At 33.3% G+C, this 17,410-nt stretch overlaps 1 protein-coding gene across 1 annotated transcript in view; it reads right to left on the bottom strand.

Moving 5' to 3' along the window:
• Positions 1–610: 610 nt before the first annotated feature.
• MDGA2 (MAM domain containing glycosylphosphatidylinositol anchor 2) overlaps positions 611–17,410 on the bottom strand; it is a 639,286-nt gene continuing 622,486 nt past the window's right edge. Inside the window, 2 exon segments of the mRNA XM_031952914.1 lie at positions 611–5,176; positions 11,404–11,509. Coding sequence (XP_031808774.1) covers positions 5,088–5,176; positions 11,404–11,509 — 195 coding nt within the window. The 3' untranslated portion in view covers positions 611–5,087.

Below are 17,410 nucleotides of genomic sequence, written 5' to 3'. Positions count from 1 at the left end.
TAACAAGTCTATTTTGTAGAAATGTCTGCAGAACACTAACATTGTATTTAACATGATTTCATTTATTGAAAAAAAAATGGAAAATAACATACATCTACCTCAGACTATTTAACAGAGGGAAAAATACCCAATGAAAAAGCAAATCAAATCTAGAAGCACACATGTATATAACATAATTAGAAATTAAATATAGATTTACTTCAACATAAAATTAATTAAATTTATAGCTAAAAATTTGGAACATGGGACTAAAGGGAAAAAGACATGTCTTTTCCTGTTAAAGAAGCTAGGGAATCAGTGAGATATGAACTAGATCCAAATTGAAGTGAACAAACAGAATTATTTCCTATGTTTTCCTATCATTTTATGTCAGTTCAAAATCAAAAGCACATTTTTCATTGATTTGATGAAAACTTAATATAAGTAAATTTTATTCCTTTTACTTACTGTTTTTTCCAATATATTACCTTCTGTTTCTATATATTGGTCTTTTGACCTCATTTCTTAAAAGCTTTTCATTCCAACTTTCTAATTTCTGATAACACTATATTCTGGATAAGAATGATGAAATTACATCACAGTTTAGTAAAATTAAAATGCACACAAGATATGGTAGGAAAATCTACTATTTAATTTGTAGTACATTCATGGATTTTAATTTTTTCATTATTCATCCTTTCACTATTTTTCTATATAATTATTTATGATTTAGAATTCTTTTTCCCCTCCCCACTTCCATGTAATTAGCATTTCCATCTTTCTTATAAGTCCTACAGAAATTTATCCCAATATTACATCTGATGTTGCAGTTGAATCTTCTGTTGCCTGGGGTGGGAATGGGGGGATAGAGAAGAATCCTCATATTACATCATAGCTTTTTTTTTTCTTATAAGTTGAAATTTGAAGTATTATGGGCAATACTTTTAAAAACTAACCACATGAAAACCCATAAATTGTTGACAGTTAGAAAGGAAACACTGGAGGGGAAAAAAGGCAAGAGTTAAATAACTTCTATATTTTTGTTTTCACAATAAATTAATTAATTACTAATTGACTTCAGTCATCCAGCAGCACCAGAGTAAACTCTTTGCTTTATAGTACAAAGTGAAATAATTTGAAAGGTGTATTTGCTGGCCAATTAGGCAAATGGATTTGGGGATAAGCTTGCTTAGGCTTGAAGTGCTATGATACCTCACACTATCAAAAGGCACAGTTAAAAAAATACATATGATAATGAATATATACCTAAAAATATTCACTAAAATAAAAGAGAACATCAGATTTTCTCCATTTCTTCCAAATATCTTATTATAAAGGACCAATAATAAAACTTAAACTCTTTAAAATCTATATAAATTTTTCAAATCCATAAATGTGGTATTAAATTAATTCTGTTTTTCAAATGTTAAACTTTTTTATTTATTAAAACATGACAATAATATGTCTTCTAAAATCCAAATGTATGGTTGGTGAAAATCTAGTACCATTAGATTTTGGATTTTGTTAAATTGTAAAATGGGCATAGGATGACTTATTACACTGCTAATATATAATGCAATGTTAGCTTATTTGCAATCCAAACCCAAGTGGTTTTAATCATCAGAACTCATTGCCATTTAAAGGCAATTTAATGATCAATGGGAAGTAACTTAAGAGTTTTAGCGTATTATGCTATTGTGGCACATCCCAAACAAATTGTCTTAAAATAATTTTTTGTGATATATTACACTACATTTATGATATACCATATAGCTGCAATAGTATAAGAGCCACAGTTTATTTTTTTAAATAGCTATGAGAATAGATAGCAAATGACATAATGAAAGAAGGGATACAGGGCTAAATAGATATATATATTTTAAAAAATAAGAAAAGAAAAACTGGAGTTAAATGTCTAGATTGGAGGGCCAGAGAGGAAGAGAAAGGAAAAGAGATTAGTGAGTGACACTAGTACATAGCATAGTCAATGAAAATGTTATATGTATATATAGTCACATATACATACAGTATTTATCTTACTTGCTTCCTTTTGATGAACAATAACCAAATTAGATATCATTTCATTTCTGTCACTTTAAAAAGATTAATTATATATCAAATTATATCCAAGTTAAACACCACAACTAAATATAGAAATTACAGCTATAAACGTATACCCAGGAAACCTAATGATATGGCCTCAAAAGTCCCTGTTAAGACTTTTCACACAATAAAAATGCTTCAGACAAAATTTAACCTTTTTATATATTATTTCTCACCACCAAGGATCATAATCTTGTTGGTCAGTTCAACTATACCATGTACATTAAAATCTTTGTTATTTAGAAAAATAAGAATAGGTTAAATTATTAAGAGGGTATACTTACTGTTATTTTCCAAGAAAATGTTTCTTGTTTCCTATTTCTATGCTTTTAAAGTGTTTAAACTATAATTTTGATTTGAAAGGAGATTCTTATTTGTTTCTAGTCTAGCTAAGATATTCAGGGCCCTGTACTCTGACATATTCTACATTATCTTTGTTTTACTGGTATTTTGTTTGGTACATGTGTATTTTTAAAAGTACCACCTCCAATTTTATAATTTTATTGCCTTATAAGGCTTTTTTGATGGTCCAAGAAAAGATTCTTATTACTACAAGTTTTTTAATAAATAAAATCAATTTTGTTGGCTAAAATTAAAGGGAAATGTCTGTCAAAAAAAAGTAGTCTATTTAAGTCTCATGATATCTGTCATAAAGTGATTTCTTGCCAATTTAATTAACTAAGGAAAAAAGAAGTCATTGGATGGAAAGCAATATGAAAATGATATTTAATTGCTATTATAAAAGAGTAATTAGATGCATGGATCTATCATTAATGATGTAGATTAATGATATGGAAAGAAAATAATTTTCATTTCAATTTAAAGGAGTCAAATTGTTTTTTTTATAACATTTCAATTTTTTTTAACAGTTCAGTTTAGATACTTGTTAAAGATTTATAATGATTCTCTCCTTAGTCAAATATGAGTATAAAGTAAGATATCATTTTTGCCAGATATAGTACCACTGAAAAAGCATTTTATCAATTTGTCACGTAGAAAGAACTGACATTTTCAAAAGCATTAAAAATTTTTTCTAAAATTCTTGTCTTTAAACATCAAGTTATATGAAGTGCAAAGATATATCCAATGACAATATATTGAATAAAAAAGAATTAGCTTGGTGAAGAAGTGAATATACATACAAACACACATACATCTTAACATACCTTACCTGGAAAGAGGCTTTATTGAACATAGCTGTAAAATGATCATTTCAGAAGAATTACTTAATTTGCACAAACGTTTCTACAGAATTGAAAGAAATATTAAGCCTTGTCATTGTTCCACTACATCTTGTTGTGCTTTTTATATTTATATTTTCAAATGTTAAATCTTAATATGTATATCCCAATTATTTGCATAATCAGTTTTTAACCCTGGGGTATTATCAATATATATTAATGATAACAATAATAATGATGACAATATTCTTCTTTAGACAAAAGTCTTTTTAAATGAAGTTAAAAGCTGAAATAACTTAAGGAAACAGGTCATCAAATTTTATAACCACTAAGTATAAGGGAAATTTACAATACATAGGAAAACTGGCTGGTTAAAGGTAATGGTTTGTCCTCAGGTAGCTCAAAATCATTTTTACAGATTTCTTTTTTTTTGTAAAAGTATTTGTGTGTTGTTTTAAATGTTGATAAAATAATAAAATACTATTTCACAATCTTCACAGAGTCTGACTAAAGGGCAGAGGCATATTACCCTCAGGAATTAAAATAAAGACAGATTTTTTTTTCAGTTTCAATGTTGCTGTAGAGTTTCTATATACTGTGATCACAAACACTTTCCTTTTCCCTCAATCAACAAACTAGGACTTTGAAAATTAGGGCCATCTTCATTTCAAGTGGACATTAATGAAATCACTTTTGTATTTTACCACCTAATTCTCTAAATGACAATTTTTTTTGCTCTGATTGATCCACTTAATAAAGGGAGGGTGGGGAGTGTTGTTCCCATGTCCAGTATCAGTGGAAGCTATTTTCTAATGGATAATAAGCTGAAAGGCCATGGCTGTCTAGTTGGTTAAACAAATATCTCATCTGAAAGGGCTTACGAAGCAACTTAGGTTCTTCCTTCTCCAGAACTGGCTTTGTTTTCTTGCCTCTAATTACATTTAGCCTCTGTAGTTTGTTTATAAAAGTTTTACACAAACCACACTTAGCAGTGCAAGCTTCTGTGTTGAAAAATTTTCAGGCTTGTTTCATTGAAGGCACTTGGTTTCCATGGCAATTTTTATAAAAGATAGTGGTTTGGTTTCTTCATTAGAACAGATGACTTAGTTGGGATGTTCAAGTGGCCGCAAGCAAATTCTGATAAGCCTGTGTAACATGTAAGCCCAGGTTTCATATCCTGGATAATAATGCATGCAAAAAGAGACACCATACAGTTATCTAGCTTAGCCATGGGGGTGGGGGAAAAAGGATGGGGAGAGGACATGAATGTCTTTAAAAGCTCTGAGTTAGGATTATTTTCAAGAAAAAGTAACAGCCAAAGGCAAAAGGGCCTACATTTAGGTAATTCTCTACTGAAAACCTTCTTGAAGGGAAAATAAATGCCAGCTCTTCACATACCCTGTTTACTGTGAGGTTTTTGTTGGCAGGCCATTATGTTTCCAAGGTAACAAGCAAACTATTCTTTTGAAACAAAACCAGTCATAACTTTGTGCTTTGACAAGGATTTCTTTCTATAGCTCTTTTTTCCCAGAGTTTAACCAGATGAAACTGTATTATTAGCCAGGAGAGCCCCTGAAGGTAGGTCTCTTCTTTATTCATGTCAAGATCACCTTTCATATGTAGTTTGGAATAAGTTATGCTCCCATGATGTTTTTTTTTTTTATTTATTTTTTTATTTTTTTATCCCCAGTGCTATTTGTTTTGTTTTGGAGTCTGTAGTCAGTGGAGGAATCTTTGGTAGTTTGTTTTTAAATGTCCATTTACAAAGACTCTTTCTTCATGTCAGTGCTTGGTGAATCTTTTATAGCCTCTGCCAGGATAAGGTCACCTTCGAGGATTTAAGATAGAGATGAGGACGACAGCTGGGAAAAGCCATATATGTACTAAAATGCCACCAGCACCATCAACTGAATCTAAAGATAAAGAAAATAAATATCAGAACAGAAGAAGTAGCTTTTCAGAGATATACTTGATAAAACTTTAGTGTACTAAGAAAAATTAAAACTGGAACAAGAAGATCATTTAAATAACAACAACAAAAATTGTGTGTGTGTGAGAGAGAGAGAGAGAGAAAAAGAGAGAGAGAGAGAGAGAGAGAGAGAGAGAGAAAGAAAGAGAGAGAGAGAAAGAGACCTTTAATCTGAAAGGAATTTTCTATGCATGACAGAGTATGAAGGAAATGAAAATTGCATGGTATTTATTTGTTTCCATCTCAAGTAAAGCTTTCATCTCTACTTCAGCTCAATACATAAACATTGCATTCTAAGCAAAATTTCACAAAATATAATATATATTTAAATAATGTAGGTAGATGTATATTTCTGGAAAACCAAGCAATATATGTATTAGATGATAACTTGAGAAATTCAAATTTGAAAATTTGAATTTTGTAATTAGAAAAATTGTAAATTTTGAAATTTGAAAATTATAAACTAAAATTTATATGATCTTATTTTGCTTCAGATTATATACTGAACTGAAGTAGAGAAGGAAGTTTTATTTTGAAACAAAATTAGCTCAGGAGAAATATACAGAAATCCCTAAAAAGTTTAGTATCTTTTTCAAGTCTCAGCTTGTTTTTTTTCAATAAGTTTAATTTCATCTAGCAGGAAGACTGCTTTTGCTGTACCCCATGATGATTTGTTACAGAGAGGAAAATCTGTGTTCTTCCTTTTTTTCTACATTTAACTACTTTGATTTCATTGAATCACTTTTTATTGTCTATGACAAATTATCAGACTTCAAATCCCATAATCTTGGGACAAGGGAAATTATAACAATTAATCAACCAAGTGATTAATATTCATAAAGTATCTACTACATACCAGACCTCAGTGACACACATTCAAAGAATGAAACAATCTCTATGCACAAAGATTTTACATTTTAATTGGAGAGAGAAATCATGTAGAAGTCTATAAAGTATAAATATAATATTAAGAAATAGAAAAATGTAAAAAGAAACTAAATACAGGGTAGTACAGGAGGGAAATCAGTAGCATTTGGAAGAAGCAGGAAAGATTTCATGCAAAACATAGTGTTTGAACTGAATCTTAAAAGACTTCATGAGGTCAAAGATAAGGAGAGAGTTAAGGAAATATGAGATAAAAATGTCCTTTATAAAGAACAAAAATAAAGACCAGCTTATCTGGAACAGAAAGTATAGGAAGGGCAATAATGTTCATTGAGACTGAAAAGTTAGACTTGGAGTTAGTTTAATGATGGTATTTAAAAATTAGAGGAGTTTTTATTTTATTTTAAAAGAAATAGGGAGATACTGGAGTTCATTGAGCAGGGGAGTGATAAACTCAGATCTGCATTTAAGGAAAATATCTTGAGAGCAATATATTAAATGGATTGGGGAAAGGGAGATGAAGGAGGAAGACTAATTGAAAGGTTATTGTAATAATCTAAGTGAGAGATGACAAGGCTTGAACTACTATGTGAATTCAGAGATGAGTTGGTACAAAAGATGTGAAGGTAAAAAGAACAAGTTTTGGAAAATGATTAGATTATAGCATAAGGGAGAATGATGACACCAGGCTCCTCTTCTTCCACTCCTGCTCTCACACCAGAGAAATCCTGTGTGTTTATTGTTCTTCAAATACCCTAATTGTTCAGTTTCTCAATCTACTCACCTCTCATTAGTTATTCCCTGTCCTTCCTCAGCCACATTCAAAGATGTTGGCATCCTTGAGCTTGCTGTCACCAACACATGTACCACCTCCATGTTCAAGAATTATTAAATCCCTTTACCTGACCAAAATCTGTTGGCCTTTTACCTCTCCCTCTGCCTTCCCTAATATAACACTATTGATCTGCACCATGATCTACAGTCTGTGACTATTGTCTCTCTTGCTTTCTCCCCTGCCCTAGCAACTTTCTTCTTTCCCTCATATTAACTCCGATGTGTGATAATTCAATTTTAAATTCTTCTCTCTTGAATTCCTATTCCAGTTTTCATATTATAGATTACACTTTGCCAGATCTTAGTCATGGATCACTGCTACAACCAACCGGATATCTAGTAAATATCAAAAAAACAGTATGTTCAAAATATAACTCATTATTCACCTTTCCCCAAAAAAATCATTGCCAAAAAAAATACCTAACTCTTTACCTTCACTGTTACTGTAGAAGGCAACTCTATCCTCCTATCTTCAGGTTCTCCACCTAGGAGTCATTTTAGATACCTCATTTTTTCTCCTCTTGGTTGTTGCCAAAGCTAATTAATTTCACTTTTGTGATATCTTTCAAATATGCCCCCTTCTCTACTCTGACATGCCATCACTCTAGTGCAGGCTTTCATCACTTTGTGCCTTGATTAATGCAATAGTCTGCTAGTGGGTCTGTCTGGCTTATGCTTCTTCCCACTCCAAGCTGTCCTTCATTCAGTAACTGAAGTGATGCCCCTAAAATGTAAATTCAATTATAATTCTACTCAAACAACTCCAATAGTTTCCTATTGCCTGTAGGAGCAAATGCAAAATGCTCCATCTGGCATTTAAAACATTTCATATTTTACCTCCCTCCAGACTTACTCCATGCTATTGGCCTGTTGGTGATTCCAGGAAAAAAGGCACTCCAAAGTTCCCCTTGCCTGGAATGCTATCCCTCCTCTTCTCTGACCACTGAACTTTTTTGGCTTCCTTTAAGTCCCAACCAAAATTCTGTTTTCTTCAGGAAGTCTTGACCAACTCTATTCACTTCCTATTTATCCTACATCTAATTTGTGTTGTATATATTTGCTTTCATATTATCTACTCCATCAGATTGTAAGTTCCTTGAAGGCAGGGATTGTCTTTTGCTGCTTTTTATAACTTCAGTGTTCAGCAGTGGACATGATTAGGTGCTTTGAAAGTGTTTATCAATTGATTGAAGTTACTGAGGAGAAGCCTAAGATGTATTGGGCACTGTGTTAAGCTCGGAAATTAAATTATAACTTTCAATAAGCAACTTTTATTATTTCCATATTTCTAGGAAAAAGTAATACAAGCCCACTGGTAACAAATTGATGTTATTAGATTAATTGATAAGAAATAAACATGAAAAAGTCTAGATTAATGTGGTAAAGAGGAATGTGTTTTCCTCTATTATCCAACCAAGGGATTAGTATGCTTGTTCTCTTTCTGTTTGGAGAAAAAAGAATACCCCTAAATTAGGGTAGGGGCTGTGTGAGTTTATTGATGAGGTATTATATAAAAAATGTAAAAATAGATGCAAGACTTGAGAATTGTTTGAGTATGTTGGTGAATGATGTGGAAACACATTAAGGCCTTTATCTCTGCTTCTCCCTCCCCCCCACTTTAATCAAAATATTAAGAAGTATTTATTTTAAAATCCTTTTTAGACTTATATGAAGTTATTAGGATGATGATCACATTAAAAGGTGAAAGAAAGGTTTTAAGGAGAATCATTAGAGGAAGTGGTCCAAAAGGAATTAAGAGGCTAGGAAATTTTTTCATTCTCTAGCTGTGCCTGTCTTTTAAGTTGAATTGTTCTGAGATTGTTATCTAAACCTGAAACACATGTTTAATAATCTTGACCATGAAACTTTATCTTTGGGAATATTGCTAATTATTACTCTAAATTTCAAAGAACTAACCATTTTAGACTTAGAATTAGGGTAATTAATAAATCCTCTGAAATAGTTGTATTGTTTGAATGTTCACTGGAACCAATTACTATGTTCTATATGATGATACCTTCTCTAAAGGTGAATTTGAATTCATATAGTCATTTCAGAATTCATTATTTGATTTGATAATGTAAAGTAACTAATTAATAATGCAAACAGACTAATATTGAAAAGTTAACTAGCTTTAGATTAGCCAACAAATTTCTAGACTTTTGTGCCTCAAATACAAAGTAAAGCTTATCCCACCCCCCTCCAATAGTGAGAATGAGGATTTAAGTATGAAGGTTTCAAAGTGGAATGAAGAGAAGAATGCTAATGCCCTTACTGGTAAAAGAGAATTTTTTGGGAAAGTTTTTTTTTTCTGAAAGATAATAAGATCTTTTTAGAAATGTTGAATTTGTGATGCTTATGGCACATTGAGTTGAAATGGTCATTAGTGTAATTCCCAAGTAATATTCAAAGTTAAGAAAGAGACTCAGGTTAAATATATAGCTCTTGGAGTCATCTAAATAGAGATGATAATTGAATTTTTGGTACCTTATGGGATCATCAAGTGACAGTACCTCATAAAAAGATTGAAGACAAAATCCTGGGGGTAAAACAAGATTTAAGGGTAGACAAAAATGAAGATCTAGCAAAGGACACTAAGAAGCAGACTTTCAGGGTGGAAAAGATTAATGTATCTATTCAGAGTTATCAAATTTCAAATAAAAAAAGAAATAGCCTTATCCAGGAAGAAGTTTCAATTTAATGTACTGTTTGAAATATTTCTCTCAGTCCTATTGAAAACTGTTTGCAGTTTTCAGTTAAAATGATTCATGATATAGATTATCTCATCTCAGCCTTTAGCAAACAAAATGTCAAAGAACCACATCAATTTAATTAATTTTGTCCATCATGAGAATATTAATTCCAAAGATCCAAAGTGATAGGACAGTTGATTCATTCTGAATTGGCTTTTTATTTGTAATTGTATAATCATATTAAAATTTTTCTAGTTAGGAAGTTAGCCTGAATGGTAGCTATTCATTTATGGGGTTATGCTAAGAAAGTCACTAAATATTCATACCCTTTCACCAAGTTATCCCTATGTTAAACATATAATCCAAGGATGTCAATGATAAAAGAAAAGATCTTATATGCACAAAAACACCAAAGCCAAAAAACAGTATTTTTTATAGTAGCAAAGAACTAGAAACAAAATAGTTGCCCATTGATAGGGAAATGTTTAAATAAATTGTGGTATACAATTATAATGGGAAAGTACTGTACTGTAGAATGTAATAAATATGAAAAATACAGAGAAGTTTGGTAGAATTAATAAAATGATGTAGTCAGAATGAGAAAAACAATCTAATGATTACAATGAGGGAAATGAAAAGAATAACAACAATAAATAAATGAAAATGAATATTATGAAATCATATGATGACAAATATTTTTGATTTATTGGCTAGTTTTACTGATTTGTTCCCTTTTCTCCTTTTATTTCCTGATATAATGTATGGCTTTCTTTGAGAAGTATAGAGGAATTTATTGGGAAATGAAAAAAAAAAGAAATTAATATATATGTTTGTGTGTATACCTATGTGTATAATATACCTATATTTATCAGTTCAAAATAAAAAATATATTTTAAAATCCTATGAACCTAAGTTTTAAATACATAGTTATTTCAAATATCTAAACACCCACAGTTTATATGTAATATCTCATATATGGAAATCACACATCATTAAATGGGGGTAAATGATTTCAAATTAGTTGAATAAGATAATTATGAATGTATGGTTATTATGTATTCAATTCCAATTTTTTATCTAGAAGATGGTTGAAATATTTTAAAATATTTATTTAATAAGCTATATTTCCAAGCCAAAATATTAGTTCTTTGGGTTTTTTCTTGATAATAGCAACTGGTTCTAGAATAAGAAACATTTCTTCATCTTTTCTAAATTGGTTTTGGTTTTGAAAAATATACCTTTAGCTCATGACCAAAAATGCTATCCACCTCTAGAAAAAAAAACTTAGGAATATGAATACAGATCAAAACATACTATTTTGTACTTTATCTATCTATCTATCTATCTATCATCTATCATTTATTTTTGGTTCAAGTTTTCTTCCACATATTGACTAATATGGCAATATGTTTTACATGTATTGCAATGTATAACTTATATTAGACTGTTTCAGTGCTGGCAGTGATGGCAGTGATGGTAGGCAGGAAGAGAATTTGGGACTCAAAAGAAAAAGGTTGTAGTAATTGTTTTTACATATGTTTTACATATTGGGGGGAAATAAACTATTATTTAAAAAGAAAATTCATTTAAGTCACTGATTCCAAAGTTGTATTAAAATATAAAACAATTAGGCAGATTTTAAAGCAGTATAAAGCTTCTGATTTAATGTTGTAATATAAATATATTATGCTGAAATACATGTACATGTGAATGTATTTAATGTCTTCAAATAAATTCCTTGTGTATAAATGTCACTTACTTTTTGTAGTTAGATCTTGTTTTGCACATTCTCCTTCTGAAATTGATACATCATCAATGGCAATATCACCTTCTATGCCAGGACCTCGAATACCTTCAAAGATGAGCTACAAAAGCAAACAAAATTAATTTAATCATACAACTATAATTTGTTTAATCAATTTATTATAAGAAACCGAGAATGGACATTCTTAACTGTCAAATCTTTGAAAGTCTCCTTTTATTGGTGCTTAATACATTTTTAATTAGTTATCTTGGGCCTAAATTTATATCAATCCTTACTGTACTTAAGAGAAATATTAGTTCTTAAATGCAAGTTGTAGATGGCTGAAACTCCAAAAAGGTATGCTTGAATCAGACAACCAAGTACTTAAGGCTAATTACCATGTGAGATAATGACTCTATTAGTATATATTTGGATAAACGGCTCTTCTCACTGTTGGTGCTTGCTGAATGTTTGGTGTTAAAATAATCATAGGCAATGATTGGAGGGCAGAGGGAGAGAGGCTAGAGTCATTTAGAGGCAGAATGAGGAGGGGAGAGCTTGGTGACTCCGGACTCCAGAATAGAGGATTCTTCTTGCCTACCTCAGTAACTTCTCCCCCTAAAGACCAAGGATTTCAATTCATCCTGACTCTGGCTGACCTTGAGGCCTTCAGGGAGCTAGCCTGTACTTTATATTGGTACCCAGCGTGTGAACCAAGGACCCTAATTTCACTGAAGATGTCCCTGTGGCCAAGAAATAGGGTGAGTATTTTAATAGACAAACAGGGAACTTAATTGTTTAAGAGCTAAACTAGTAACTTTCCTTTTCTAGCTGAAATAGGGCAGATATTAGGAAAGGATTCTCCCCCACCCCATGAGAGCTCTATAGAAAGCATACTCAGACTAATAAAGAGGCAATGTTTGCTTGTAACTTGGGAGCAGATTGGTGGACTCTTGGATACATTAGAATGCACATCCCCTTGGTTCTTCAAGGAAGAAAAAAATGAGACAGATAATTGGAAACTAGTAGGAGACCAACTATGTGAATATTATAATGATAAAGATCCTGATTCAATTTCTAAGGAAACATTCTATATATACAACATAATACAATTGGCCTTAAAGAATCCTACAAATTCTAAAAAAAAAAAAAAAAAAAAGTTTTAAGAACAGCCACATAAGGAAGTGTGAGGAAAAAGAGGAAGAGAAGGGAGAGGATAAGGGAAATATCTCTGAAGGGCATGAGGTGTTAAGTTAACTTGAAGGGCGTGGTGATTCTCACTCTCACAGTCCAGCTTCAACCCCACCTACACCTGAGCAGGCTCTTGACCCCCCCCCTGCCCCCCATCAACTTCATCTTCCTGGGTGGAGGGAGGAGGAAGAATGGGAGAAGCAGTGATATCACCAGCACCTCCACCCCCTCCCCAACAATCACTCCCTCCTATGACTAGATTGCAAAAGACACTACTTAAAGGAAAGAGGAAGGGCAGAATACAGCTGATTTGAGAATAGAAATGTATCCTGTGATTGAACAGCTTAACTCTTCAGGTCAAGAAAGGAGAAGATACAATTCTTTTAATCTAGAAATCATCAAAGATTTGAAAAAGGCTTGTACTCTTTATGCGGCTACATCATCTGTAATGACTGTGTTAACACGCTGGATACCTTAGAATCAGCCAGAATCAGGATAAGCAGAAGTCCTTAGTCTTTATTCTTAGTCTTTAAGGGTAGGATTGAATTGGATGGAAGCAGAATCTCCACAACCTTCCTTCCTTGTCTCCCGCTCAACAAGTGACCCTGGTTACTCTTACTCCACCCCCTACTCCCTGCTACAATTCTCTGTATACACCAATTATCAAGCCAGCATAGGATAGTGGGAAGAGCCATTCCCCAAGCACATGCCCATGGAGTATTGTCCAGTTGGTAATTAGCCTTAAGTGCTTGAACTGACCTCAGTGCAACCACTCAAGAGTTTCAGCCCTCTACAATCATCTTATGTTAAGATGTTATTACAGAATTTGACTTCTGAAATTTTAACCCCTAGTGATTGGAAATCTATAGCAAGGACATGTTTAGAACTTGAACAAAACTTGTGTCTTTCAGAGTATAGTGAAATATGTGGATTACAAGCACAACAAAACAGGCAAAATGGAGTTAATACTCCAATTACCTGTGACCAACTAACAGGTGTAGGTTCTTAGGCAGATACTTTAGCACAAATTAATTACCCCACAGCAGCACATGAGCAAATTGCTTCTGCTATCAAAGCATAGGGTTTTATCCCAGATAAACAGGACAGAGGAGGGGCCTTCACAAAAATACCGCAAAGGCGAAATGAACCCTTTGCTGATTTTGTGGGACATCTACAGACAGCTGTCATACAAACTATTGGCGAAAATGCAGCAACAAAAGTTATAAGGCAACTTTCTAAAGAAAATGCTAATGAAGTTTGTAATGAAATGCTCCTTTAGAGGTGATCATAAGAAGCTGTACCACCGTGGGCACAAACACATTTTACAGTCAGGCTAAGATGCAGACTTCCCAAGATCTGAACATGGGAAGACAGGGTCCCTTTTGGCAAGGGACTTCCAGTGTCCCTGGAGAGACTCGTCAGTGCTTTCAGTGTGGTAAAGTAAGGCATCTGAAAGCTCAGTGTTGGCATAGAGACAGAGTAAGAAAGCAAAGTGGGAGAATAAGACACAAAACCTTATGTCCAAAATGCAACAGAGGCTTCCTTTGGGCATCAGAATGTAAACTGATTCAGGGAAATGTGGTGAGGGGCCCAGCCCAGATTAACAGAGAAAGAAATAAATTGGTTAAACAGTCCCATTTTAGACAAAGAAATAGAACAAGCTATTAATCAATTCCCTAAAAAAATTCCCAGGACCAGATGGATTTACATGTGAATTCTACCAAACATTTAAAGAACAATTAACTCCAATGTTATATAAAGTATTTGAAAAAATAGGGGTTGAAGAAGTCCTACCAAATCCCTTTTATAACACAGACATGGTACTGATAATTAAACCAGGTAGGTTGAAAACAGAGAAAGAAAATTATAGACCAAACTCTGTAATGAATATTGAGGCAAAAATCTTAAATAAAATATTAGCAAAAAGAGTATAGAAATTATTCCCAGAATAATACACTATGACCAAGTAGGATTTTTACCAGGAATGCAGGGCTGGTTCAATATTAGGAAAACTATTAGCATAATTGACTATATCAATAAGCAAATTAACAAAAACCATATGATCATCTCAATAGATGCAGAAAAAGCATTTGATAAAATTCCATATCCATTCCTAATGAAAACACTTGAGAGTATAGGAATAAATGGACTTTTCCTTAAAATAGTCAGGAGCATACATTTAAAACTGTCAGTATTCATCATATGTAATGGGGATAAACTGGAACCATTCCCAGTAAGATCTGGAGTGAAACAAGGTTGCCCAATATCACCATTACTATTCGATATTGATTTAGAAACGCTAGTCTTGGCAATAAGAGTCAAAAAAAAGATTAAAGGAATTAGAGTAGGAAATGAGGAAACCAAATTATCACTCTTTGCAGATGATATGATGGTATACTATTGGAGGGGATGTGGGAAAACAGGGACACTGATACATTGTTGGGGGAATTGTGAACACATCCAGTCATTCTGGAGAGCAATTTGGAACTATGCTCAAAAAGTTATCAAACTGTGCATACCCTTTAATCCAGCAGTGTTTCTACTGAGCTTATACCCCAAAGACATACTAAAGAAGGGAAAGGGACCTGTATGTGCCAAAATGTCAGAACTCCTTTTCTGTCCACTCTGCAGAATGAATTATATGCAATCATTCTAACAGTTACTTATTATCCAGGTGATATAAATATAATATCTGATTCAGCCTATTCAGTAGGTGTGGTACAAAGAATTGCCATAACCCAAATAAAATTTGTAGCTTCCAATATGTATCAGCTCTTTAAGGAACTTGAAGAGCAAGTGAGAAAGTGTCCAGGTAAGATTTATATTTTGCATGTCCACTCTCATAGTGGACTTTACCATCATATTTTTGATGGTAATTCGATGGGAAATAGTCTTCTAACCATGTTGGCCAATATTCCTTTATTTCAAGCAGCCCAAGAATATCATTCTAAATATCATCAGGCTGCTCAAGCTTTACGTTTGCAATTTGTGATAACAAAAGAGGAAACTAGGAGTATAATAAAAGCATGCTTTCCATGTTCCTACCCTCCCTCCAGGGAAGAACACTCATGGTTTGAGACCCAATGAAATTTGGCAAATGGATGTGACCCATTTTAAATCTTCTATCTTTTATTTATGTTGTAGTAGATACCTTTTCAGGATTCACATTTGCAATACCAGCAGCAAAAGAGACAGCCTGAGTGGTCACTGAATTCCTTATATAAGCATTTGCAATTATGGGTGTGCCACAAGCAATAAAAAGAGATAATGGACCTGCATATACTTTTGAATGTTTTGCACACTTTTGTGTACAGTATAAGATTTTACACACCACAATAGTAGAGAGGAGAAACAGAGATATTAAGACGCTCCTCCAAAAACAAAAGAAAGGGGGAGTCACAGGTAACCCTAGAGAACTTCTAAATTTAGCTCTCTATACAATTAACTTCTTGATTTTTGACAAAGATGCACTGGCTGCAGCAGACAGGTTTTTATAACCCACCAGAAGGGCAGTATCTGATTGTGAGCAGCTCTGCTATTTTTAGATAATCCCTGGGTGATGTGGAGAGATCCAGAAAGTGGTGAATGGAAGGGACCAGATAGGTTAACTGCTTGGGGGAGAGGGTTTGCTTGTATCTTTACAGATGGAGAAGGAATCAAATGGGTGCCAACAAGCTGTATTCACCTTGTCTATCAGAGAGCGATGGAACAGACACTTGAAGGAGAAGACCCAAGAAACATTGGGTGGTTCCATTGCTGATTGTGCCCACCACTGAAAGAGTATGGCAGTTATGGCAACTGACTCATGGACATCAAAAATTGTTAATGAGACTGATGCAGGACTTGAAAACCCTCAGGAATCATTGGATTCCCTGAGAAATGATGAGACTGTTGTAGGACTTCAAAATCTGCAGGAATCATTGGATTCCTTAACACATAAAAAGACTGTGGCAGGACTTCAAAAACTTGCAGGGATCATTAAATTCCCTAACACATAAAGTAATGGACAATAGATTGGTTTTGGACTAAATGGCTCTTCTCACTATTGATGGTTGCTGAATGTTTGGTGTTAAGATAATCATAGGCAAGGATTGGAGGGCAGAGGGAGACAGGCCAGAGTCACTTGGAGGCAGGACAAGGAGAGAGACTGGTGACTCTGGATTCCAGAATCAAGGATTCTGCTTACCTGCCTCCTTAACTTCTCCCCCTAAAGGCCAAGGACTTTTAATTCATCCTGACTCTGGCTGACCCTGAGGCCTCCAGGGAACTAGCCTATACTTTGCAACAAGTAGTTCTCCAGTTATTAATGAAGTCATATTTCTAGCCCTGTCTTTTGATTAAAAAATATTGATTTCTACAGAAAGAAAACAAATGGAAGATAGCTTTTTTTTTACCCTGACAACTAAAGACTTAGAATTTCTGAAAGAACTTTCCATTTAGAAAAAAAGCTTACATATTTCTTTCTCTGGAATTTTAAAAAGTGTAATATTTCTAAGATAATTATCTAGTCTGGAGCATTACTTACATAACGATTGCTAGAATTACATTTTTTTCCCCCAGACCTGCAGAAATGTGGAAGAGCGGTTGTTTTAAGAACTTTGGCAGAAATAGGAAAAGATCTAGTTGATCATACATCAACCCAGTAAGAAATATTCTACTTTCATGTTCAGTAATTCAGAAATTCCTTTTTCTGATCCTATTCCCCTACTCTTGTATATCCTTCTCTCTCCTTTTTTGCCTCTAATACTGGTCTTTGCCTTCACTGTAAACTGCAATTCCTCCAGTCACTCAATTCTTTCCCAGGTCATCATCATTTCACTGGGTACATAGT

Source organism: Sarcophilus harrisii, chromosome 2 (assembly GCF_902635505.1).
Source record: "Sarcophilus harrisii chromosome 2, mSarHar1.11, whole genome shotgun sequence".
Taxonomy (NCBI): domain Eukaryota; kingdom Metazoa; phylum Chordata; class Mammalia; order Dasyuromorphia; family Dasyuridae; genus Sarcophilus; species Sarcophilus harrisii.
Note: the sequence above shows the minus strand (reverse complement) of the source record. Positions and strands in the feature narration are given on the sequence as shown.